The sequence below is a fragment of the Epargyreus clarus genome, unplaced genomic scaffold (assembly GCF_041222505.1).
Source record: "Epargyreus clarus isolate Ecla_fem2 unplaced genomic scaffold, WU_Ecla_fem_2.2 ptg000007l, whole genome shotgun sequence".
Lineage (NCBI taxonomy): Eukaryota > Metazoa > Arthropoda > Insecta > Lepidoptera > Hesperiidae > Epargyreus > Epargyreus clarus.
In genome coordinates this window covers 682,478-710,288 of record NW_027332215.1, presented here as the reverse complement: position 1 = coordinate 710,288, position 27,811 = coordinate 682,478, and the positions used below count along the sequence as shown (strand labels likewise).

The 27,811-nt window shown below is 33.9% G+C and overlaps 1 protein-coding gene and 1 long non-coding RNA gene across 19 annotated transcripts in view; one reads left to right on the top strand and one right to left on the bottom strand.

Moving 5' to 3' along the window:
• Positions 1 to 27,811, bottom strand: part of SLO2 (slowpoke 2) — a 184,610-nt gene that overhangs the window by 98,210 nt on the left and 58,589 nt on the right. For 15 of the 18 annotated variants that reach the window (XM_073074285.1, XM_073074295.1, XM_073074291.1 and 12 more), the window contains exon 1: positions 13,174 to 13,406. The exons of the other annotated variants lie outside the window; for them this stretch is intronic. In XM_073074285.1, coding sequence (XP_072930386.1) covers positions 13,174 to 13,406 — 233 coding nt within the window. Of the gene's footprint in view, positions 1 to 13,173; positions 13,407 to 27,811 lie in introns of those variants that run through there. 18 annotated transcript variants of the gene reach the window in all.
• LOC140743209 (uncharacterized) lies at positions 12,511 to 15,055 on the top strand. The gene is made up of 3 exons (XR_012102406.1): positions 12,511 to 12,861; positions 13,188 to 13,438; positions 14,768 to 15,055. It is a non-coding gene; the product is annotated as an uncharacterized LOC140743209 (long non-coding RNA).

Sequence of the window (27,811 nt, the reverse complement as noted above, 5' to 3'; positions counted from 1 at the left end):
AGGATAATAAACGCTTATAACTTAATCAACATAACCTAAGATCTCTGAACCATAACGCCGTATCCTCACGCTTAGCATTTTCGCAAACTTCCGCAAACGTTTGGTTTCATCGAGCGCTTGCAATACACAAACCAAGTTAATTGCTCTATCCACATACCAGAGTTGGTGATGGTTAGGCAAGCGTGCGGTGGTATGAGAAATATAACATAACAAGAGATATTTGTCTCTTGTTATGACAGGCTCTAGCATCGCAGATAGAAGTTGTGGCCGTCATGGCGTCGACCATGGCTTGGGGGATTAATTGGCTTCTCTCCATAGATCCTATGGCAGAAACGCCCTAAAAACCCAAGTAATTCTCTTATTACTTTCCGCGTTGAGCACAGTGACGAATACAAAAGATCTAATTAAACATGAACCGAGAGTCCGGGTAAAAGAATTAACTGTAGAGCGTTCCTGAATAGCTCGCGGAACGAAAAAAATGCAACCAGTGAAATGAAACCTTTTCAAATTCTTTACACCTGCCCTTCTAAACTGGGGCAAAACAAGCCTGTATAAGTTCTCGACTCCAGCCCGAAGCCATGCTTGTTATCGGTATTTTCATTTTCCAAGTATATTGCAATCGCGAATGCGTTACATAACTTTTTGAATGTGGAGAAAGTTGAAGGACTTCGTTAGTTAACATCGATACACTAATGGTCTCAATATTGCAGCAAAGTTTCTAAAAATTATCGGTAAGGCATCTGACCGCATTTTCTGGATCTAACCTTTAAATAATACTAATTATTTTCAACTTTTCTTATTTTAGTACTTGTTAATTGTTATTATAGCGGCCTCAGTCAATAATACAAAAAATCTGTAAAAAAAATCAAGTTTTGATCAAAAATCAAAATTTGAGTATTCCGGTTCAAGAGACACAGCCCCGTCATTAACGTACAGTCAGCAGAGGGTTTGTAATGGGGTTCCATTTTTGCTCTTTAATGCGAAATCCTACGAAAGGAAAAACTACTGCAATAAATCCCACATCTTCAAGTGACACTGACTTGAATATTCACTACAGTCTTCACTGGAACTTCCTTTTAGTTAGGTTTTAGCACGAAGATCTTGCCAACCCGCAGTACTGTAGCATAATGGTATTGGGTCAAGGTTCTTGAACATGAATAGAGGCATAAAACGGCTGTGGATGTTTCTGTAGATTATAAACCCTACGAAACTGTAGGTAGTATTCGCAAATTAAATTTTATACAAGTTGTGTCTGCGACTTTGCTTGCGTAGATTCGGAATAAAACGTCAATTATATAACGCTCTCTTTTAAGGTCACTTAGCACACTGGTCAACTTAAGTTTTCCGTTCTGCATACACATCATGCAATGTTAGAAGATTTGCTTATGACTTTAAATTGCAATAAATTTTGACGGAGTAGATCGATATGAATTAAATAAAAAAATGTTAAGTAAAGATGAATCCTTTGAATATACTATACATATTAATCAATGTTTAATTAAGTGGTTTCGTTGTCATACAATTTCAAATACACAAACTAACAGACAGACAAAAATTCTAAAAATACTATTGTTACTTATTCATCTTAATTCTCCTAACCACTTTTTTGCAAATACATTGAATGTAACACACATTCCTTTATATGTATAGATTTCTTGAAATAGTCGAAGCTTCACGAACGCTTGATCCAACCACTTGCGTAGGTTATGAAGGAGACGTTCTAGCTTAAAAGGTTGTAGCAATTTAATTTACTTTTCATTAGAGTGCATCAGTATCACAGTCATGACTCGGATTTTAAAGGTTTATTCATGCAGATTCATGTAGATTCAGATATGGGGAATAAGATTTTAAAGGTGGTAGAACTTTTTGGTTCGACTCCGGCGGCACCACCGCCATATTTATTTTTGTTAAGTGCTGTTGTGTTTTGGTTTGAAGCAGTGTTGGCAACCGTACGATAATTATCGTACATGTACGATAATTTGATACCACCGTACGATGTACGATTGCAAGTCATTATCGTACGCAAATGTACGATAATTGGCTACTTGACACTTTTTGGGAAACTGTTTTAATGAATTCATATACGTATTACATATGCCTTTCATTGATACTTTTTTCGAAAAAAGGGCTATTTATTAATAAAAAATATATTTTTATTACGGTAAACGGAACGTTACGCCATAACAGGCGGTCAAGTGTCATTTCGTAGCGTGACGTCAACACATTGAAAATATAGAAATAAACTTCGACGCTACACATACTTCAGGGGAAATCTTGGGAATTATTTAACTTTTATTAGTACAATTGCAAGAATGTCAAATTACAAGGCGTGTGCAGTGACGATGTGTACAAGTACGATCGATAATACATATTCTGTCACTGTAAGTATGCATAAATAAATTTAATAATTGTTTGATTAACTTTGAAGCCATTTAATTTTCGTAACATTTTTGAATCGCACAAATTTTCGCGCCATCCCTCACGCGTGCATCGCGCCCGGGTGCGCGGTGCACCCATGTGAAAATCATAAAACTCGAAAAATGACGTGTCGGGCCGGTCGGGCGGTCGAGTGCAATATAAATTTATGATAAATATCTATTTTCATTAATAACTAACGCGTTCTTATGAAATTTGAACATGTACGATAATTTTTCGGCAGATACGATAATTTTACGCCCCTGGTACGATCAGCGCCATCTCCCAGGTTGCCAACACTGGTTTGAAGGGTGTGATAAGGGAGACATACTTTTCCGAGGCGTTCCAGCTTAGTCCTCAAGTAGAATATCTAATCCTATCTGGGGTTGATTACAGATGTTTTTTCGACTGGCAACACTCGCGTCAGCTGATCGTCCCGGTCCTTAATTAACATTAATTTAATATTTTAACTGATTAAAACAGTTTATTTATAATAATAAGTCGCAGTATATTTGTAAATAAGGTCAAGTAAATGTTAATTTTGTAAAATAACTAGAAATACAATTAAATTTCGTGTAAACATATCTGACGTATAACTGTGAGGATACGTTAGGTTATGTGTTTTTAAAATTACAGTGAAGTTAACAGTTAAAACGGATTGTCATTATAATAACTGGGTAAGTGTTCATTAACCATTAGTCATTTATCTGTTTTGTAACGAAACAGACATAATTTGACGAGTTTGTAGATTGATTACTTGCCCGGCATAACCTCTCTCGCTGTCAGACTTACCGGAGCAATCTTTCATACTAAATGTTGGAATATAGCAAAAACTCAAGCCTCTTATAATGTATAATATTCAAGTAGGTTATATATGATAAAGCTGGCAGCTGAAAAACATATATTTTTACTTCTTCTAATTTGTCATTCTGTCAATGATTCGATATAATAAAAAGTATCTTTTTGGAGTGAATTTTATTTTATTATATTTCATAGTTTATTTTCTCGTTCTCCTGTGGCCTATTCCCAACAGGTTATGGGCCCAGGCTACGCTATCGTAAAATATTGAAAAATATAGTCATCTACTAAGTATAAAATTTATGTAATATTTCAAACATGGAGTCGCGGAAGAAAAAGACACATGAAAAATGTTTGATGGCGAACGGCGATGGCAAACAATAATATATAAGTGTCTAAACCAATACCGTCTACGGCGAAAACAATAATGGATGACTTAAATAAAATTACGAATGGAGAATTTTTTGGCTACACAATTATTTTGACTGCGTAAGAAACAACTTAATTTGGAATTGCGACCAGATATCAAACGCTGATACAACTTATTTTAATGATTGAGTAAAATGATCACTAACTTGGTGCTAAACTTGATTAAATGGATCAATGGATGAAATGGATCGACGGATTATGGATCAAAGGATGAAACGAATCGACGGAATGCATATAATTCAATGTCTCATCTTTTAGATTCAATGAATACATTCAAAATGTTCAAAGTAAAATTGAGACCTGAAACAACTGAACTTCAAATATCACACGCTTGTAAAAATATAAATTTTAATATAGAAAAATGTGTAAACTACTACAAGAATACTTACTACATCATGCAGATACACAAGCTAATATGAATTTTTATCATGGAAACTGTTGGTGTAAAAATTATATTTTTTGCGATCTGAACCCGTCGCTATTACTGATGCTAACTGTCATTATATCAAGTACCTAATTGCAACAAAATGGAGACAGTAGTAGCTATATAACTGTAAATGCATTGGACACTGCAAATAAAAATAAGGACAGTTTCGCTTTTATGTCTTAAAAATGAAATTTATTTGATTTTTGTTCCAATTCTAACCCTGACACTTGTTTTTCTTTTAGATTTGAAAACTCTGATCACTTTGAAAATACAAAGGATTAATATGTATTAAATGACAGACTACGTTTAAAATTGGAGGAGCTAAAGATTTGGTAAAGGTAAAAAACAAAGAATTTAAAATTCTATACTGTTCACCAAAAGTTCTGTGGAACTTTAGTTCTATGGAACTTAAGCTGTACCTATGCAGCTTCTTAGTAAATCGAATTGAATAATAAAAGGTATGTCGGTTATTAAAAAATGAAGGGCATATTTATAAAAATAGTAAATGTCTAATATGTAGTATAAAGGATGATAGTATCATTATTTTTCATAAAATGATAGATCACAGAATAAAATAAACTTAATTCAAAGTTAGAAATCGTATTAGTTATGGCACAAACGGTCATTTGAATAAACAGAATTAAATTTGAATAGCAGTGATAGCCTAATGGTTAAGAAACTCGACCTGTCTAACGAAGGGTCCGAGGTTTAAATCCCAGGCAATCACCTCTGAATATTTTCAAAGTTATGTGTGTATTAGAAATTAATTATTACTTGCTTAAAAGGTAAAGGAAAACATCGTGAAGAAATCTTCTACACCTGAAAGATTTATATAATAAAAAATCTGAAAGGTATGTGAGTCTACCAATACTCACTTGGCTAACGCGATGGATTATGACCTAAACCTTCTCATTCTGATAGGAGACTCATGCCCAGCAGTGGGACAATAAATGGGTTGATGAAATTTGAATATTTTTAAAGATTTTATTATTGACCGTCATGTGACAATCTTGAATACTTATATGTAATCTGTGATCTTGAATTTCTGAAAGTCAAGACTGACCAGCTAATGGTAAAAAAAAAAAAAAACATTTTTTTTTAATTATTCACTGTGATGTTTGCGATTCGATAACGTCGACTTCCTTTGATGACAAAAATTGTCTTTATGTTACATGTATTTTAAATGGGAAATAAGTATCATTTTAAAAGTCTAAAAGTGAAAATGTATCCTATAGTAACATTATTCATTTACATTATGATAATGATCGAGAATATATTTCTGAAATAATGAACTTAAGGAATTTTTGTTGGCAAGATAATTATGTATCATTAAAATTTACCTTATAAAACACAATAAAATGGTGAAACAGAGCAAATGAATCGTATATTAACCGAAATGGTTGTAAATGCGAAATTAAATAAAGCTTTTGGGGTGAAGCTGTTACAACAGTCATATACCTACTTATATTTATAAAAATATACATATTCCCCACTAAAGCTCTGAAAATAAATAAATAAAACACCATGTAAATTGTGGCAAGGTAAAAACAAAATTGATCATATGAAAATGTTTTGGTGCTACTGCTACGTTCGTAACACAGTTAGCAAGATTAAAGATAAAAATATTTTAGATCCAGCCTAGTTGGTAAAGATTTTAATGGATATACATTATTAAATATTAAAAGTAATGAAATGTCCATAGCTGCTAAGCAGATCATGTAGTTGATGAATTAAATATTGAAAATAATGACAACAAACATTGAGCATTACATATCAATATAAAATTTAGAAAGCCTGACTCTGATTCGGCGAAACTAATTGAAAGCTAACAACAACATTCCTTAAATGATAATGCGTCAACAAATAATTTAATTAAATACTTGATCAATCCCTGAATTATTATATATGGATGCACAATCCTGATAGCTGATTTTTATTAAGTACTTTGCAATAATTACCTAAATAATTTAAAGGTATTTTTACCACATTTACCACAAATAATAATGAACTAAGTAGGTAAATCAGAAAAAATAACAAAGCTCGTTTAGTTGCTCGAAGTTTCACTAAGAAATTCAGTTTCAGTAAGAAATTTTACAGGATTAAGATGTAACGTTCGCACAAATAGCCAGATTTACTACATTTAGATAGATTTAAATGTACACCATATGGACGAAAATACTACCTTTGTAAATTTCATTTGATGTAATTAGAAAAATATATTATAATGGTTTTCATACAGAGAATATTTATATGGTAGTACCAGAAGGTAAAGGTTGCTAAAGATAAAGAAGGTTGCCTAAAGATAATAAAGTAGTTACTTTATTAAATAAAAGCTTTAACGGCTTAAAGCAGACATCTCGGCTTTGGTTTGAACGTCTTCATGTTATACTTAAATATAGGGTTTAAAAACTCTTAAAGGTACATTCTCATGCAGATGCATGTAGATAAATGTTTAAATATACCTATATAAGATAAATTAATACGGATAAGAATATATATATGTATAGAATAAGATATATGTATAGTCCCACACGTATGTATATGGTTTAATAATTTCAACAAAATAAGCATTATAAATTTGCAAAAACATTTTAATGCAAATAATTTATATTACAAGTACAAAATAAATAACATAATTTCTTGATATAGATGTTGAAAGAATAGCAAATACAATATCACTTAATCAGTCTACTAATGTGCAAAATGTGTTAAAAATATTCTATAAGTGTAATTTATCCTAATCACTTTCCTTATAAATTATTCAGTATTAAATACTAACTTATGCCATGGTGCACATTGTAGAGTTAAATTAAAGCATAGAAATGTAAAAGTAAATGTACTTACGCATCCAGATTTTTTTGTCTTAAATGTGTAAATATTTAACACATCTTTTAATGTTATATCAAAAGATATAAATAGTTAAACCTAATCAATGAAAGCTGTAATTATAAGTAGTTAATTATTGCTTATGTGGACTCTGACTGAGAAACTGAGAACGCGACGAGACGCACAAACATAGTATTAGAAACTATTTGTTCAAAGTAATTAAAACTGCATAATTTCGTGAAACACACGAAAACAATGTAGACACTGTCGCAGTCTCATCAGCTAAAGCAGAGTACGAGTATAAGGTTTTGTTTGAAGTTTTCTTTGTATATTTGACTGATAAATCGATGTGGTCTGAAGTATCTTCAGCTCCACATGTGCCATGGTTAAGTTTGCCATTGTAAAAACATTTATATTTATTGTAAAAAGATGTGTGTTATGGAGTTTCTTTCGCCGCTTCTTCTCCATAACGAAACACCTAGTGAAGTGGTGGTAGATGTAATGACATTCAAGAAGTGTTCTGCAAAGAACGTATTTATAAATTGTTTTATACTTGAATTTTTGAGGGAGGCTGTTGGAATATAGCAAAAACTCAAGCCTCTTATAATGTATAATATTCAAGTAGGTTATATATGATAAAGCTGGCAGCTGAAAAACATATATTTTTACTTCTTCTAATTTGTCATTCTGTCAATGATTCGATATAATAAAAAGTATCTTTTTGGAGTGAATTTTATTTTATTATATTTCATAGTTTATTTTCTCGTTCTCCTGTGGCCTATTCCCAACACTAAATATCAATACTAGCCTCGGTTTCACCTGTAAACCGAGTTAATTAGTTCATATAACGCAACGATGACGACCCGCAAGGCGTTCGCTAACCAGAAGGAGTCCCAGCTCCAGGTTGCGTTGCAGGAATTAAAGATTGCTAGGGATAGTTGTGATCAGCTGAATAACGAGAGAGATGATAACGAGCGGGAACTGTTGGAAATTCTTGATAAAAATAAATTGTTAAGAAGTGAATTAACCGATATTCACTTACAGTATAGTACTGTATGTAAAGAGCGGGATAAACTTGTAGGTATTGTTGAAGGGTTTCATAAATGTTGTGAGGACTATGAGGTAGCATTGAAAACCATAACCTCGTTAGAAAAACAATTGCATGAAGCCCACCAACAAATTATGAGGCTTGAATCAGTTACCCATAAGTCCGAGGAACAAAAAACCCAAAGCTTGTTCGATGAATTAATAAATTGTGACCATGTTTCTGTTACTGCTGCTTCTAGTAATCCCAACAACATAAGTATCATAGATTTAACAGGCAATGATACAATATATTCTGCCTCTACGAAGGGGATTACTCGATGCAGCAAAAACAAGTTAAAAAAATATGTAAAAATCAATAGATATATACATAAAACCCAAACTTTGTTAAATACTCAAAAGAAATTCCTTAAAACTGTGCCAACCACAAAGAAGAGGTTGCACTTACTACAAGAGCTTAATACATGTACAATTGAATTAGAAAAAAATAGATTAAAATATGAAGCTGAAACACAGACACTAAATTCCGAAATAACAAATTTAGAATCCTCACTGCAGATGATGACCTGCATGTATGAGAAAGCTCAGGCTTTGGTCGAGAGGCACTCTCAGGCTCTGACCGACCTCTTAGAATTAAATAAGTTTAATGCTGCCCGTTTGCAACTGTTGGAAAGTGATTTTTTGTCATGTGGTTGCAAATGTGCCAGCGAGTCACAGCCGGGGTGTGGGCTTTCACCTCCATCTTCTACAAAAATAAAACCTCAGTCATCACTGTGTGTCAGCTCGAGTTCATTAAATGTAAACAACAGTTCCCTCAAATACAGTAATGATAATGTAATGATATACTGCGATGAAATTGGTAAGGACATGGGAAGTTTACTAAGTTCTCTCTCGGGACGATCAGTATTAAATAATTGTATGCCTAATGCATCTTTCCATGAGATTATGCATAATGTATGTAATACTGAATTAAAGAATAATACAAGCTTAGTTATCTTTATAGGAAATAGGGGAAATGTGAACAAAAAGCGTTTATTACATTACTTGGATACTTTGTTAAAACTTAATTTAAAGGAAATTGTAATGTTTACATTCCCCTATAGTAAAAGTTTGCCAGTCGAAGAGAATGATATTAGATATAAGTTAAATATGACTTTGCACACTGTAATGTGCAATAATAATAAATTTCATTTGATTGATACTAACTCATTTAGTATGAATTTTTATTTGACAGGGGATAATTACTATCTCCCTAGATTTTATAAAAGACGGATAGCTGTTGTGCTAGAATTTTATTTTGACATTTCTGCCAAAAACTTGGCAACCAAACCTGCTTCTATTGAGCAGAATAATAATTTAAAATTATTGACATCCAATAATTTAAATTTGACTTTGGAAAATTTAAATTAAATGATAGGACAACAGAGTGCACCTCTGGCAAATTATTTAATTTACAACCATTGTCAAATAGTAATTCATTTAATAACATTGACATATCAATAAATAATTATGTAAGTAATTCATATGAATATAATAATAATAAGCAAATTAAGAGACATATTTCAAATAAATGTCTTCATATGGGTAAATTTAGTAATAATAAAACTAGCAATAAAAAGTTTTCATCTCTAAAAATATTGCACCAGAATATCCAGGGTTTTTCAAGTAAGGAACTGGAACTGGAGTTATTTTTAGAGAGTAACAATTATGATATAATTTGTTTAACAGAGCACTGGTTAAAACAAGGTGAAACACAAATAAACTATATAAATCACTTTATTGCTAGTTCGTTCAGCCGTGAGTCAGCTATCCATGGTGGCTCATTAATAATAACTCGTAAAGGTTTAAAATCAAGAGAACGCTTGGATATAGTGGGGCTCTCGGTTGAACGTGTTATTGAATTATCATGTGTCGAGCTGGATAGCCTTGTTGTGGTTAGCGTGTATAGGCCCCCTAACATAGAAACATTTTCTAGATTTGAAGGTGTAATGGAAAATGTTTTGGATATTATTTGCAAATGTAAGAAATATGTTGTTGTTTGTGGTGATTTTAATGTGAATATTTTAGAAAACACCACATTGAAAGTAAAATTACTTTCCTTATTTAGATCATATAACTTAGAATATAGTTTTTTTGAGCCAACCAGGGTGACTTCATCCTCTGCTACTTGCATCGATAACATTTTCTGTAACTGCTCTGTAGTTGAAAAATCTATAATAAATCAGATTAAATCTGATCACAAGGGGCAGTCTGTCCATATCCAATATAACATATCCAAGGAAGGGAACATAAAGTTTCTTCATAGACCAATTACAAGTCACCGTTTATTAAAATATAATAAAGTGCTACTAAATAAGTTGTCAGTTCTGAACCATAGCACTTGTGTTAATAATTTATATTCTGCATTTTTCTCCACAGTGCACACAGAGTTTAAAAAAATATTTTCTGAAGTTAGGTATGAAAAGAGTACTAGACTTAGTTTTTGTGAATGGGCTACTAAAGGTATTCGTCTAAGTAGAAGTAAACTTTTCGAGCTTTATAGTGAAAGAGAGAATAACTGTAGCCCTCACTTCAATGAATATGTTCGTAAATATTCTAAAATATTTAAATCAGTTTGTATGACAGCTAAATCTAAGTTCATACATAATAAAATAAAAAATGCTGATAATAAAATTAAAACAATCTGGAAAATAATTAATGCCGAAACACGAACTTGCAGATTAAGTATGAGTAAAGTATCTCTTACTACTGAATGTGGTCAGATTACCTCAGATAAAGAAATTGCACAAGAATTTGAAACTTTTTTCTCGAATATACCATTTAATACTACTAAATTTTTAAAATCATCCCCAATTAAAGCAGTGACCATCCTTAAAGAGAATTTAAGTCAGTGTCACATTAAATTTAAATTTAGACATATTTTAATTAATGACATATTAAAAGCTTTTAAAGAATTAACTGTTAGAAATACAGAGGACATTTGGGGAATGTCAGTAAAAGTTTGTATATCAATCATTAAAACTTTAGCTCCCTACTTAGTCACTATTTTTAATATGTGTGTTGATCAGGGCTGTTTCCCTGATTTAATGAAACATAGCAAAATAATTCCATTGTTTAAGGCAGGTGATACTAAAGATCCCAACAATTATAGACCCATCTCAGTACTGCCTGTTCTAAGTAAAATTTTTGAAAAGATCCTCTTACAGCAAATGATGCTTCATTTTAAACTAAATAATCTTTTACATCAAAAGCAATTTGGCTTTACTAAAGGCCGTTCTACCACAGATACTGGTGTTCAATTGCTGCGACATATTTTTGATTGTTGGGAACAAGCACATGATGCTACAGGTATTTTTTGTGACTTGTCTAAAGCTTTTGATTGTGTTGATCATAAAACCTTATTGTTAAAATTACAATATTATGGTATTCAGGGAAATTCTCTAAAGTTGATAAATTCTTATTTAAACAATAGAGTCCAACGAGTGCAAGTAAATGGAGCATTATCAGCAGGTTCTAATATTAAAATAGGTGTACCTCAGGGCTCCATCCTACGTCCGTTTCTATTTTTAGTTTATATAAATGATTTGCCAAATGTAGTAAAGGATTTATCTGAGGTTGTTTTGTTTGCTGATGACACTTCCTTGGTGTTTAGAGTAAAACGACAATCACAGGATACGAACGATATTAATGAAACTCTTTGCTTGATTCAGAACTGGTTTGATGCAAACAACCTACTCTTAAATTCTAATAAAACTAAATGTATTAAATTTATGCTACCAAATGTAAGGAGTACGGGGATGAATGTCGCTCTAAATGGTGAGACTTTGCAATTCGTCAATGAAACTGTTTTCTTGGGGATTACCATTGATTCTAAACTCCAGTGGGGTCCCCACATCTCTGCTTTGTCCAGCAGACTTAGTACTGCAGCTTTTGCAGTCAGAAGAATTAGACAGTTAACAGACATACCCACTGCCAGACTTGTCTATTTCAGTTACTTTCACAGCATTATGTCTTATGGCATTCTACTGTGGGGCAGTGCTGCTGACATAGACTCTATATTTACTATTCAAAAAAGAGCAATAAGGTCAATATATAGTCTGCGGCGTGGTGAGTCCCTAAGAGAACTGTTTCCCACTATTAATATATTGACGGTGCATAGTCAATACATTTATGAAAATATTATGTATGTAAGAAAACACACTGATATGTTTGAAAAAAATAGTAACCACCATAACTTTAATACCAGAAATAGAAATAAATTAGCAATTCCTAAACATAGATTATGTAAGGTGGCTAGATCTTTCGTGGGCAACTGTATTCGCTACTACAATAAAATACCCGACCACATTTTGAATCTCACAGAAAAAAGTTTAAACATGTCGTTAAACTAACGCTATGTAAAAAAGCGTACTATAAAGTAAGTGATTATTTGACTGACAAAACGGTGTGGTCTGAATTAGCTCCAGCGAAACACCTTGTGAAGTGGTGGTAGTTGCTTCGACATTCAAAAAGTGATCTGTAAAGAACCTATTTTGAATAAAAAAATTTGATTTGATTTGATGTCTATGGGCGACAGTAGCCACTTACCATCAGGTGGACTGCATGCTCGTCTGGTACTCATATATTATTAAAAAATACGTTCTGTTTGCATCTACATAAAAAGCATCGGATGAAATAGAGGCGAAGCACAACTTGTAGACACCCAAGAAACACCCTTCATATGCTAAATGATACTCATAAATTCTACATAATGTAAGGTTGAACCCCCTTTATAATCCAATTTCAGAGGCACCACCGCATATATATTTACTGCTGGCATAACAGTATCAAGCGCTATTGTGTTCTGGTTTAAGGGCGAAATGCCTACTTACGAAGCGATCCAACTCAGTCCTTTAAGGTTACATCGCATTTGCAGGCCTCAGGTACGATTTAAATCCTATTTTCGAAAATATAAAAAGCTTATCTTTTATTTTATAGGTAATATTTTATTAAATCACTATGCAATAAGATATTACATGTTTTACGGTTAGGACCCACTAAAATTTCAAATGCTAGTGATCACAAACTAAGTCTAAGTCGCAGGTAAACGCTACATTTAAAATAACTTCTTATATGTTAAAAAAGTTCGCTCACTTGCTGAGCGTGTAGCCCTCCTAATGATAACTGGGTGATAGTTACCACTTACCATTAGGGTGGTTGCATTCATCAGCTACTTAAATTTCACAAAAACAAACCTTGGTATTTGCAGGGCGATCTCATCGAGGCTGTCTATCGGCTCCGTTAGGGGCCGCTCGAGCAAGCGCGAGGGTGCCGTCGTGTTGTCAGCGTTCCCCTGCCGCGATCGCCGACCCCTCTTCTTCCTCTCCTGCGCCCGCTGCAGGTTGTGCAAGCGGAAGAAAAACAACGACATACTCCGTCTCTCCTCGATCGACTCGGGGTCACGCGGTGGTGTCGCCGTACGACTCATACAAACACTTTGTCGCAGCTCACTTCACTGAGGTATAACGTTTTTAGAGGTAAGAGAGAAGAGAAAAAAGGACTTTTAGAGAGGAATAATTAGAAGCAACAGAAACAGAGACAAGAATGCTGATAGCATAGTGATTTTGGCTTGTGGCTCTGCGAGTTTAAGATTTCATCATCATCTGTTTTTTCAAATTAAGAATTGATGAAGCTTTAACGGCGTCGAAAAATATAATGAGAAAATCAGCATGTCCGAAAATTTATTTTAAAAAAGTTTTTAATGTTATGTGATGTCTACTAATAAACATTTGGTCAGCGCTGTGGACTATGGCCTAAATTCCGCTCTTTGAAGTAACCCGTCTCCAACAGTGAGCCAGTAATGGTTTGAGAATAAAAAAAGTCTCTTTAAAAATTGTCTATGAATAGGTTCTCATATGCTATTGTGGTGCACGCTGATTGCGCGAGATGTGGAATATATTTGCATTGAACAAAATGCTTTTTTTATCGTGATATATTTTTATCTATATTACTTATAGCGAAATTTATTATTTTTCAACCAATAGTACATCTAAGCAAGGCAGTGATAGCCTAGTGGTTAAGAAACTCAGCCTCTCGATCGAGGGGTCCGAGGTTCAAATCCTAGGCACGCACCTCTGATTTTTTTATCTGATTTAATTACGAGTATGTGCGTATTAGATATTAATTATCGCACCTCTGATTTTTCGAAATTATGTGCGTATTAGAGATTAATTATCACTTGCTAAAAACGGTGAAGGAAAACATCGTGAGGAAACCTGCATACCTGAGAGATTTGGAAAAAAAACCTCAAAGGTATGTGAAGTCTACCAATACGCACTTGGCCAGCGCGGTGGACTATGGCCTAATCCTTCTCATTCTGAGAGGAGACCCGTGCCCAGCAGTGGGACAATAATGGGTTGATGATGATGATGATGATGAGTACATCTAAATATCATCAGTATGGAATCGCCGAGACCGTATTATGACGTCGTTTTGTTGTAATGGTACTTTGGAGATGCGGCATGTGGATGCGGCCTGAGTTTGCGGCTGACGCACGCGTTACTTTTCATTGTTACATCGATTTAATAGAAACGTTATAATTATATCATAACAATACAAATTGTATAGATTTCGTTAACTCATACTTTCTACACTCTACAAGATTTTGCCTGAAACAGTCGCGTATTTGCCGCAATGTAGACGCGACCACAAAACGTTACTACGTCGCTACAAAGTCGTGAGCAACGGCACCAAGCCTATTTAATCAGTGTGATGTCTAATTGACGTCACGTTACGGATTAATTAATTGCGATTTTAAATTTTCATGTGTCGTTTTAATTTTATTCGCAGTGACAACGCACGCCGCGGCCGCAGACCACTCAGATCCATTAGGTCGGTACGATTTCTTTCACGGTCTCCGAGTACATTCATTCCACCTGCGCCGCACTGCTGAATATTTTATGTCTGTGATCTATTCTCAGATGTAACGCCGAATTCTGTTTTATTTGTCCCCGAACATACATCAAGGACGTATTTTATGGCCTTGCAAAAAGACGTAATGTATTTTTAAACAAAAGCAATGTTTAAATCGCGTTAGCAATGGAAATACCTATTATTACTCATTCTGCTCAACATATTATGTTAATGTCATATTACTACTAATGTTATAAAGAGGTATGTGTAGCTGTAGTATGTGTAGGAGCTGTGTGTAGGCACATTTTAATAAAAAGCTCCACTATCCCTGAATATAGAAGTTATAATAAAATTAATTTACTATGTTCATAATAGATATAAACATGGTTAAATGGTTGCACCCAGTATAGTTTTAAATGGTAATGACTTAATTTAGTCGCGGGTATAATATGGTAGTTTCTAAAAAAAATATAATATAGAAGTAGCAAGTGAGTATGGAGTACACCTGATGGTTAGTGGTCACTGCCGCCCATGGACATCTATAAATAATCTACCCCAGATTCAATGTCGGTCACGGATGCGTTGCTAGCTTGCTAACCATGAGTATTAAGTTGCACCCCTCCTATTTATTTGCCTTACCACACCCTTTAGAACGCAACACCTCTAGATACTGTTGTTATAAAGCAGAAATAAGTGTGGCAGTAGTGTCATACGATGTGTCGAATCATAATATTATAATGTATGTCCATAATCCACACTAATTTAAAATAAATTGCAAGCGCAAAACTGTAAAGTTAAAGTTGCGATAATTCAATAAAGCTCAACATCATTAATTTTTCATCGTACGAGTATTTCGTGCTTAATTGCTTTCTCTAACACTTAGTCTAGCCCGTGATGAAAATAGGGGTGCAATGGGGTCGGCCCTCCCCTTCAAGTGTTCTTTTTAAGTTCTCGTCGGCTTCGTAAGTGCTATGAAGGTAATAAAACTTCATATTGATTTATAAACTTTCTTATTATTTCTCGAGTAACTATTTTCATTTGAAATTGTAATTTAAAATTGAAATAATATAAAAATAAGTTTATTTTTTATTTGGAATACACTTTACTTTGAAAATGGAATAATATCATAATAAATAACGAAATCAAATTAAAAATATTGATACATAAATTTCGCCATTAAAATAAAAGTTCAAAGTAAATAATAATTGATAATATATTTTTAATAATAGTGGTTGTTTTTTTTTTACAATTTTTATGGATTATTCTGTGTACAAAATGTTTAACTTTTTTATTAATCACATTACTGTTACAATTGCTATAGCACTGGCCGTCACCATTGTTGTGATAGAAGAAAAAATATTTATGATTCAAAATAAGACGCAGATTCTGTCAAATGTGCATGACAACCATTTCACTCTTCTTCAAAAGGATAATAAGGTAATTAAATAATCTTTTAACTCATTTTTTAAGCAACATGATAGATTAATAAGTACAAGTCAATATTTAGCTTTTGGATATTAAAAAGTGGCGAGAATTTTGTAATTTACAGCTTTTTCGTAGGGGCACAACATTATATATATTAAGTATGGCGAAAAAAACGTAATAGAACGGGCATTGGTAGGAAAATCCACAACTTATTACTAATTGGTAATAAGTTCTTCTGAAATATATGTTAATTAATCAGAGGATGGCTTCAAAGTGGAGCGAGATAAAAATCTTACAATGACCGATCAGTAGCCCTATAATGCCCTCTGATTAATATTTGCCGTGTATATTAATCTTGTTGTATTTTCAACTGACTTCCCAAAGGCAAGAAATTATCTAATTGTCGTGTATATATATTTTTAGATTATGTAAGCCATGTTAACCTTGAATAACCACTCTCTTCCCGTAGATGATAGACGACGCAACCAAAGAAGGCAGCGGCATCTTTCTGCGAAGGGATTCATCTTTTGTGATCACTAACATGTATAATAATGCACGATCACTACCGCCAAATTTCAGGAAGAAGTTACGTTGAACAACTATCTTCAAACAAGTGTAAAAGAGGTATTAAATTTAATCATAGTACACTAATGAATACTGATTTAAAACGGGACCACCGTTTCTATGTAAATCTCGATCACCCGTAAAAAGATATAATAATGCGAATTAATTTGTATACTTTCTATTTAAATTCATTTAATTGTCCACCTGATGTTAAGTGGCTGCTGCCGTCCATCAACACTCAATCCCAGACATGACCAGTTTCCCACCTAAGGTCATTCACTGGTGCGCTGCTACCCCTGAGGACTAAGCTGGAATGCGTCGGCAAAGTATGTCTCCACCACTACACCTTTCAAACCAGAACACAGCAGCGCTTTATTATTAGATCGAAATAGGTGTGGCGGTGCCCCTATTTTGCATAGGTAGGCGCAAAATTTTTTGAAATAATGCATTATTTGCCTTAACACGTTCAATGCCAATACGATTTCATAAATTCCTTTTGTAGTGCCGCCTATATTTATAACATTGGACTCGCCCGGCGAGTCGCCAGCACATGAATGAAATTAATATCAACTCGCAAGGCGAGTCTTGGGCGCTGAACGTGTTAAAACAACTGCGTATATATTTAAAAAAAATCGCACGACCGAATATTTAAAACATTTTAATTAACGGTTATTTGAATTCAGAGGACTGGCATTTTACTAGTGTCCCGAATATTGGATGTAGAGCGAAATTCAGCAGTCGTGTAATTTGCTACCCATTTATTTTGAACTATGTCCAAAAAATAATAAAAAACATTTTTAGGGAAAATACTTGTAACATAATATTCTATAATTAATAAAATTCCTAATCATAATAATTATTCCTAATAATAAAATATTTGTAAAGGACTCAAGAATGTAGTCTACTTGTTAATAAACATCTGTAATCAACCCCAGATAACATCAAAGTTCTGAAGACGTGAGACCGATAATAGATGAGTATCGACGAATCGCTAAATCATGTCGTATTTTTTACGATGCACGCCGTAGATTTCTACTTCACTACCTCGTTTCACGACACGATTCCGCAAGCTGTTACGATGCGACATCGTGTCATTAACCATGTTTTACCTCCAACTCTAGCTAGTGTTGTGGAGAGCGGTGCTCGTCAGTGAGATGTGTTCGCAGCTCACCATGACAATAAATACATTACAAGCGAACTCACACCAGAAACAGGTCAAGCACTACTGTTTGTAAATTGTTTTTTTAACATATTTTTGTTTGGTCTGGGGTGTGAGGTCGCTTTGTCTCGTTTCAATGGCTACGTTGGGATTTCGAAATGGTTTCGTATTGTTTTTTAATTAACTAGCAATAGTAGAAGTTATGGCATTGCGGTAGGGGAACGGGTTCTGATCCCGATTGAAATAATCTCGAACTCGCGGTGACTTTAGCCATACAGTGGTTCAAGTCACCGCTAGTTTGAGTTTTTGTGTTGTTTAAATTATTTCAACATCGTCTTTAGATTTTCACGTCGGAGGTTCATATTTAAAACGTCAACTATTTTAAATGCGACAAATTAGAATGGGGGGAAGAGCTACCGCCGATCACAGATGCTTCGTTGTGGTTAGTACGTAATTTTACGAAAACGCAAGAACTACTTCACGCTAGAAGAAGGCGTGGTTGTGGTACCTCTCCGGTCAAACCATACTGGTTCTATGATAGTGGGTTTGAAATTGGGTCAATTTGGGGCTGTCGTTGTCATCAGTAGTAGATATGATACACGTTTTATTGATCGCCATCCTCGGTATTGGGTTAGGGTCCGGCAAATAAGGATTAACTATATTTACCCTCGAGATTTCCCTCTAATCAGTCGGATCATTATGACCGTTTATTTTAGGGTAAAACGACAAAAACATACAAGGTGGTGGTCAAATATTATCCTTAAGTGCTGCGATTGTCTGAGGCTTATTGCCATAAACCCATGAATTGAATTAAAAAAAGTCATTACATCCACTTAGTCAGTGTTCATAATTATTCTAGTGCCGACGATAAGAGAAAGAACCCAATGAAGCGATCGATACGTTGCTACTGAAATCTAAAATAATGTTCTCTAAACTTGGGTTAATTTAACTTTGTGTTGCTTAATTTTGTAGATCAGTTGCGATCTACACGCGGGACTGTACGCGCTCCAAATTAAGTACTTTTTTATATGTGAAGATATTTAAAAATTTTCAGTATTTTTTTTTGTCTCACGCTTGTTGATGTTTAATTAAATTTGTTTTTTGAAAAATATACTTAATTATCCAACTGGATCACGTTTCCATGGATTCGATTATGATATAATACCTATATACAAAGTACATAATCTACCTGAGCAACCCGTTTTCTCCTCACGATCCTAATATTCTTGTGACATTATATTTCTGACATTTTGGTTTTACTGTCCTCCTGACATTTGCTAGTACTATTCGTATCATAATCATCAAATCAACAAGGATATTAACGGCTAACGAGTATAATCCGTTTCAGTAATTGGAAAGTATAAGTATTATGAAGTATTGACAATCAGCGCCAAATCTTTCTCGACGGAATAGTCGAAAAGTTATAATCCACGGGGGCTGTCATCTCCGAACTTTTTCAATATCAAGTGTCGTTTTAAATCGGATTCCCTCATTTCTAGTTGGAATTTATTTTTAGGAACGGTATTGGCCGATTTTTTGAGTTCCCAGCTTGTGTCGTTCTGATCAAACGAGGGACCAGTGTAAGGTGACTTGGGTTCGCGCGATTTGGGACCAATTTTGGAGGTCAATGAGAATGGTTCGATTGCGACTATAGGCGCCATTCAACGCTCTGCTCAAGGACGTCCACAAACGCTATATTGTCATCGAGATTCTATGGCACCCCTTTCCTGTTTTATTGCACCATTTTCCGACTCCTTCCTATGATATGTAACTATGTGATATGTAAGTAACACGAATGATCTACTACTCTACTAAGCAGTCATCGCTTGACCTGTACTTTTATGTTACTGATGGATTGTCAGTTAGGTAAATGATTACAAGCTAAAGCATCTGTCCGAGTAGGTAACACTTCACAAGAGATTGCATGATATTATATTAGAAATATAATGAGGTAGTTTATATTCTCGTTAAAATTTCGCTTGCTCGCACTAAAGCACTTTTCGAATTAGCAGCTCTAACTAGTCTATTACTACTAAATGGTTTTATAAACGAAACCGTCTTTAAATTTAAATTAAAGCATGAACTTGTAAAATTAAAAATTTTGCTCGTTTTATTCTCAAATACTTTGACAATATTTCATTTGCATGTTTGCCAGTATATCTGTTTGGTTTTAATTTTGTTTAAGCGACTGCAAGGACGGGCTATGTTTCTTAAAGGACTAACTATAAGTACCTATTCAAAAAATATATCGTCACAATAATATAAAATAAATTGTAACTCAACATATACGAGTGCACATCATTTAATTCAGCCCTTCCCCACGACTGGCATCACGCTAATTGGGCGTGTTATCACCGAATTATAAATAAGTAATGTATCGCGTACGTAAACGGTTTCGTGAATGTGACACTTGACATATAATGCGGCGGCGGCGGCGGGCCGGCCCTCGGCGTTGTTTTGCCAAAAATGTCCGAGATGAGTGAGGTCGAGAAAATTTCAAGATCGCGTCATTAATTTCGGAAAGGTCACCGTGTTATGTGTATTGGCTACGGGTAGTGTCAAATGGAACTGTGGTCGTTTTATCCCTTTCAATTTAGGAGCTGTTTGTATAAAAAAATGTTTTTTCGAACTTTTCTATTGTAATTTTTTACTGATTCTTCAATTCAGTCTTGTTTGTGAAGCTCAATAAGAACAGAGAACGCTGAGCATAGCGAAGACCTGCGTAGCGCACCGGTCACATCGTATTGTTTTGCGTCTACACGACGGATTCTAGATTCCATCCAGGGATGGATGATGCATGCCGCATTTACATAATATTCTTCAGACTCAGGACGTAAACTAAAATCATAATTTACTTGATAACTAACTGATCAGGGGCTAACAAAAATAATTCGAGATGAAAGAATAATAAATAACAAAGAAACTTGCGTGTCAACTATTCAGAAAAAAAGTGCTAGTCATATAAAAGAAAAATAATTTTAACTTCAACAAAGATCTAGGTACGTCATATCGGACCTACCCTAATAATTTTTGCAACTAACTTTTGGCTACTTATCCTAATAAAGAAAACCTGTGACTAGATTTTACTCCAATTTCTCAAGAAAGTAAGTTTTTATGAATTTGACCGAAATACGTTTTGCTACCCTAATGCCAAACTTTGGACAATTTGCCGTCTTCTTTTGAACGTTTCATCAAAAAGTTTTGTTTGTTGATAATATTTTTTATGTCTTTCGTTCAATACCAAGGCACTGTACAAATGAAACATACTCCCCTTATTAATAATCGTATATCCAATATTTTTCCTACCGAAGGGCGACACTTGACAATTTCTGCCCACTACAAATTGTCAATCCGGATGAACGTGTGTTATCCACCAAAGAAATGTGAAAAATTAACGTTTTTAACGAATTAGTTATTTTTAAACTTATAGCACGTCAAAATATGTTTAAATAAAATATAGGCAACAATACTTAAGATTTTTTTAAAAGTTTGTGTGTATTGATATTCTTGTATCGCAATTTGTTCTTGTTATGGTAACTTCAGATGTGAGACGTGATAGAAATCTCAAATCAGATGTGGAATCACAACGGGAAATTGGAAAAACGAAATTGTACGTCGCTCCTAAAACTGAAACGTTCGGTTACATTTTTAGGGAACTCGTGTTTTGTTAACTCGTACGGTGAATAGGAAATATAGATAGCTTTCCCTTGAAATTTTGCTACAGTTGCTTAGTACTTATAATATGTGTATGTCAGATCGCCGAGCCTCGCGTCTACGCGTCGCGACCGATATAGAAATGCCAGATGGCGCTCCTTCATAGTGCACCAACTGCTTTCGATTCCAACAAATAGCACACAAGAAAATAATAAATTCGGAGCCGATGGATTTACAAGTCATCATTACACGCCATCATCGCCAATTGTCAACTCACTCTCAAAAACGAAACAATAATCATAGTTCTTATAACAAAAAGGCGACACTTGCAACCCCATCCGGAGTTACCCGCTCCAAAAATATAGTCTACTAAAATAATTGTTAATTAAGTAATTTGAATGGAAATCATAAAATAAGATTAAATAGCTTCAACTCAAAATTAACTAAAATTAATTGAAAATAATAGCTCGCGCCGTTATGTATATGTATAGGGAATATTCCCTGAAAAGACAAAGGTGCCACAGTTCATTTCGATGGTTTACTTTCCACACACGTTTTGGGGAAATTATGTAAAACTTTACGAAGTATGTATATTCACAATATTTTCCGATCGAGCCTTAACCGTAAATTACTTCGACAAGTTAGAAGTTAGTATTTCGGGATGAGGTCCGATTTTTGGACCTTTAGTTAGTTATAACGTTCCCATTTTAGGTACTTTATTAAAGTATTTTGCTATTTTTGCCGACTCTACAGGTTCCTTGTCTTGTTAGCATATTTATTGAGTTCTTTGATATTGTCATTTCGAACAATAACATGTTGTTCCAATAAAATGATTGACGTTTGCCTGAAGTTGAGAGGCGGCGCTTAGACATATCTGAACAAAAAAGAAATGAAGCTACGTGTAGCTTAGACAGTTTTTGTGCCTATAACATGTTACAATACAATTTTCTTTTAAAATATTCCCTAGCATCTTCAAACAAAAGCACTTGAAAGGTGAATAGACAGTCTCTACTCTGTAGCTGAGATAAGTGAATAGAATATGCATAAGCCGTCTCCATCCCATGCAAGAATATCGTCGGCCTAATTTCAATTTTGCGAGAAAATATGAAGCAGCTAGTTAGCAATATTCAATTTTTCTTTGTTTATTTTTTGAATATTTTAAATTAAAAGCTTCGTAACATGCTAGTTAGCTAGCATGTTGCATCCAACTGATGGTAAGTGGTAACCTCCCACGGACATCTGTAACCAACTTAATAAAGAAAAGGTATTGTATAGGGTTGGTAGTCCTGAGGTTTAAGGTGGTCGCCTCATGTGTAAGTTTGCATTCACAACTTTACACTGAAACGCTAGAAATTGGTGTAGCGACGGTACCTTCCCGGCTGAACTATACTGCTTCTAACACATTGGTAGAAGATCCCGATATAGGACGATGTTCACCGAGCTGCTTAGTTGATGAAACGTTTTTTATATCAAATTAAATATGTCAAAAAGTATATTGAAATTAGGTTAACTAAAAAATGTCAGTCCAACCAATCTAAAATCATGTATACGAATATCTACGTTCACGTTAAAGTATTAACCCTTAACTTGGCAAAATGCATAGCACACGTTGGTACAGTATTCTGGCAAAGTATAAAACTAAAAAATAACAAGTTATTTATTTTTAAATAGCTTTAGGGGGGGCTTAAATACATGTAATTAATATTTTTGATAACATTAGTTTGTTACTATATACAATATTAACAGTGCCCCAAAGGGTACATCACCAATTTCGCATAAAATAGTAATCACTGTTATTTGTGCCCTGCAAGGCACATTTATATGGGCTGCCGCTTTTGCCTACAATAATGTTGACGTGGTTTTATTATACAAAATAGCAATAACACAATATTTTGTATTCACAAAATAAGTAATTTATAAAAGGAAATTACGTAATATCATGATATATCAACACAACTTATAAATTTAAACAAAAATTAACACTTCAAAAGATAAATCTTGTCTAGAATTAACTTTGAACATATAAAAGTAATTACTAGTTTATTTTTTTTAAAGTTTATCTAACTGAAACAGCCTCATTTATGAGATCAAAAATATCAAACGTAAACGTATAACACAATTATAAATTACTAGCTGACCCGGCAAACTTTGTACCGCCTCAAAATCTATTTATCAAATATATTTCATATAAAATAAGCCTATTGTACTCCTGCATAATGTAGCTTTCGAATGGTGAAAGAATTTTTAAAATGGGTCCGGTAGTTTTTGAGCCTATTCATTACAATCAAACAAACAAACATATTCCTCTTTATAATATTAGTATAGATCTATGAAAAGTCTGCTCTCGAATTTTTCGTATTATTTTGTCACTAAAGAATTATTTAAAATACTCAATTGGTGATCGAGTTCTCTCCGTTTGTGTAAAATTATTTTCTCTAGTGTTATGGACTTAATGCGAAAATAAATATTTTCGCCTATTTAAATTTTATGTTTCTTTTGTATTTACAGTTTTGGTTTTCGTATTCGGGTTTATATCATTATTTCTTTCCTTTACTTCTTTTGATGTTTTACTTTGACAGTTTTTGGATGTTGTAGGTTTGGGCGATAGAGCTTTTATAAAACTTAGATTTGGCTGAAGCACTTATTTTTCTCTTTGACCTCCTAGGAACGATCGTAGTAATTTCATTATCACTATCCATTTCGAGATCACTAGCACCAGACGGACATTGACTTGATGTTTCTAACGGTGGGGTATTATTGCAGTGAAGTACCATCAATGAAGATTGGGATTCGCCACCTTCCTGAGATGGGCTATCTTGATACGACGATATTTCGTTATTTGAATTTACAGATGATAAGTTAATAGATATGTATGCTGCTGGTGTCGGTACTGAACTGCAGGTTGAAAAATTAATGGCGATTTTTTTATTCAAAAATGTGACTGGGTTGATTGTGCATTGTATGTTTTTGGGTGACTCGGGTATCTCATCTAGATTTGACGAATCGGTATCACTTACACAATACGTTTGCTCAAAAATATATTTGTTCAAAATGATGAAAATAGTATCATCAGAAACCTCACAAACGTCGCGTCAAACAAAATCTGTGTCTGAGTCTTTTTGAAGTATTATAGCATTCATAATACGCTAAAACAAAATGCAATTTATTAAAAAAAGTTATAATGTATGTATCTATGTATATTTGTACGGTCAAGAGCACAAAAAATAATCAATGTAAAATAATGTATGTGACCTATAGGGCACATAGATTAAACTAAACCTATTTGGCAAGGTACCCTGCAGGGTACAAAACAAGTTTTCTATAAAGTTCGCAGCGTACCCTTCAGGGCACAGTTAACTTTACAGCGAAATATCTAACAATACATAGTGAATGCTGATCAAATAAAGCAATATAATCATTAATTGACTATTTAACAATAAAAATTTCGTGTAAGATACCATGTAAAACAACTAAATAAAAAAATACAAGTTAATTTACCGTAAGGCGCGAGGTCCGTACTTGACGTTTCGACGTTTTGGCGGATAATGTTTAAAAGTAACGTTTTACTAACACTATGACGTTGACAGATGAATGTTTATAAAATGAACTACAGCTAAAATTATTAAAACGCATTGATATTTAATATTTATTTATTGTATTATCTATAAACTGATCCGTGCTCTATAGGGCACATGCCGAAACTCATATCATAATTTCATGTGCCCTCTAGTACACTTGCCAAGTTAAGGGTTAAATCCGCCAAATGATATATTGTTCATATACGCATGTAGTTCAGAATGCAATGGAAATAGTTATTTTCAAATTTATGTTAACAATAAGCTTTCGCGTTTCGCACACGGGTGGGTCACTTGTGAATATTTTGCACGTTAATTTGATTACGTCAACATTGCTATGTGAAACTGAACAGCCATTTGTGTTTTTAGCAATTGGCCAACTAAAAATTAATAACGCCAAATGAAATATTTTTGATTTACCCTTTTTAATTGTTTGCCACATGGTCAAAACTAGATCGTAAATATAATTGAAAACTGGAGGATTTTGTTTTCATAACATTAAAGGTCGTTCATGGTTACAAAGAAGAAAACGTTGACAAATATTGAGAGACAGAGGCTTATTTCTGTACTATTCTTATGGATAAAAACGTTGAATTTCTACGACGTTGCATATTATAATGCTTTGCTGGTAGAATAGGAAGACGCAACTGTTGAGAATCTCGATCACAATTGACCAAGATAGGGCTCAGAAAGGAACGACGTCATGTTTGGCTTTGTGGATTGAGGCTATTGTTTAAAGCTAGGACTATAAGAAATGTTCTTGTCGTAGAAAATTATTGCATCATTTTTTATGTGTTTTCTCCATAATTTATAAAAAAGGTTTCTACCCTCAAAGCCCCATAGTACTATTCCCTGGTTCGTGGGTGCCATGGACACATACAAAGACAAATACACAAATACCGACTCAAAACAGAAATCTAAATTCTAGTCTCATGAATCTTGTTCACTAATATATCCATATCAGTCGTATAGTATAAAAGAGGTATTTCCCGGAGCTTCGCTACAAATGGCGTTAATGTGTCGTGTCGATTCTGCACGATTACCGTCTTACTCGTGACACGCGGAGCTTAACGGAGTTCGAGCAAAGCCTTAATAAGCTTCTTGTGAGATAATCTTTATTCGAGTTAATATCTGTACGAGAAGCTAGCACGCCAGCCCTTTGTCTCAGGGCGAGCGAGTTGATTTTGTTTAATGTAATCTTTGGATTAAGATAAAACTTTACAACCCTTTTTAAGCACATAGCAAGCACGAAGTTTATACGAGTAATTCATATATAAAAAAGCTAAAATTACGAAATTGTACATAGTTATTCAACAACATCTGATGACTATTGCTTTTAAATACCCCTTCGCATTTTCCAATTACATGGAATTTTAGAAGCTTTGTAGCAAATATAAGAAAAGGGGAAACCAAACACTTCTATTAATAGACAACTTTTGGTTTTCTATTAATAATTACAATTTATCATTTCGCATATTTTACTGTTGTCTTATCACTGTCGAAATCTGAGCACTGCGACAGGCGACTAGTATATTTGATGTAAATTCTAAGTCAGGTGGCATACATAAGTGATTCATAAATTAAATAATCCCACAGCTAACATTAATGAGAACATCTGAATATAACTAGCGACGGAGAGTAACCGAGTGCTTTAAATTGGTTTGTGATTAGTTGTAAGGTTAACTTGGAAACTTGAGTAGTATAACAATATGAAAATGTGCATTATATATTTTGATGCTGGGCACGGGTCTCCTTTTGAAGTGAAAGTGCTTAGACTATTTTGTGTTTATGTAATTTTTTCTGACACAAATGTCTAACAATCTTTCGATGTTGTAATACATAAGTTGTAATACATACATGACATATTAAGATCCTGGCAATAATAGAAAAGTCAAAATTACATATCATCTTGATGAACTTTGACTTGTGTAGTAAAACTACATGGTGACAAACAGTAGTCGGGAACACTTGTTGCATAATCAGTAGTTTAGATGTCGGCACAAGTTTGTTCAAATTCTAAAGTTCTTAATTATACGTACTAATCTATGAGTTAACGTCGTAATACTAAATAGGATAACACTATACGTGAGACTGTACGTTTACAAGATATCCCGAAAATCTTAGCTGTAATATTTATTTGCAAATTAGAGTAGTTACGCAGGTACTTAAAGTATTTAACACTTTATTTTTTTTATAGTCGTTTTCTACTTTTTTGACATTGGTTTTTTTTTCCAAAAAGAATAAAGAGATAGCTAGGGCTGAAATAATAGAGGTCCAGAGACAGGAAGACGAGCGTCTTGTGATTGTGAAGTGGCGAGTCGCTGCATTGTGAGAACTTCATTGTCTATACCTTGAGTTGCGAGTGTTGCGTTTCTTTTGTAGTTACTGCCGGGGGTTGCCGAAATTAATCGATCCGTGCCGTAAACTTTATGAAAAATAAAGTGTAGTGTGCATTCTCTTCGAAAAGTTGTACACTCATGTATGACTATTAAAATTAAAGACTTTTAATAACTTCGAAAAATACGTTCATATTGATATAAATTCGCAATGGAGTAAAATTCACAAACTCAATTATTTTTTTTACTTATTCGATAGTTTCAAACT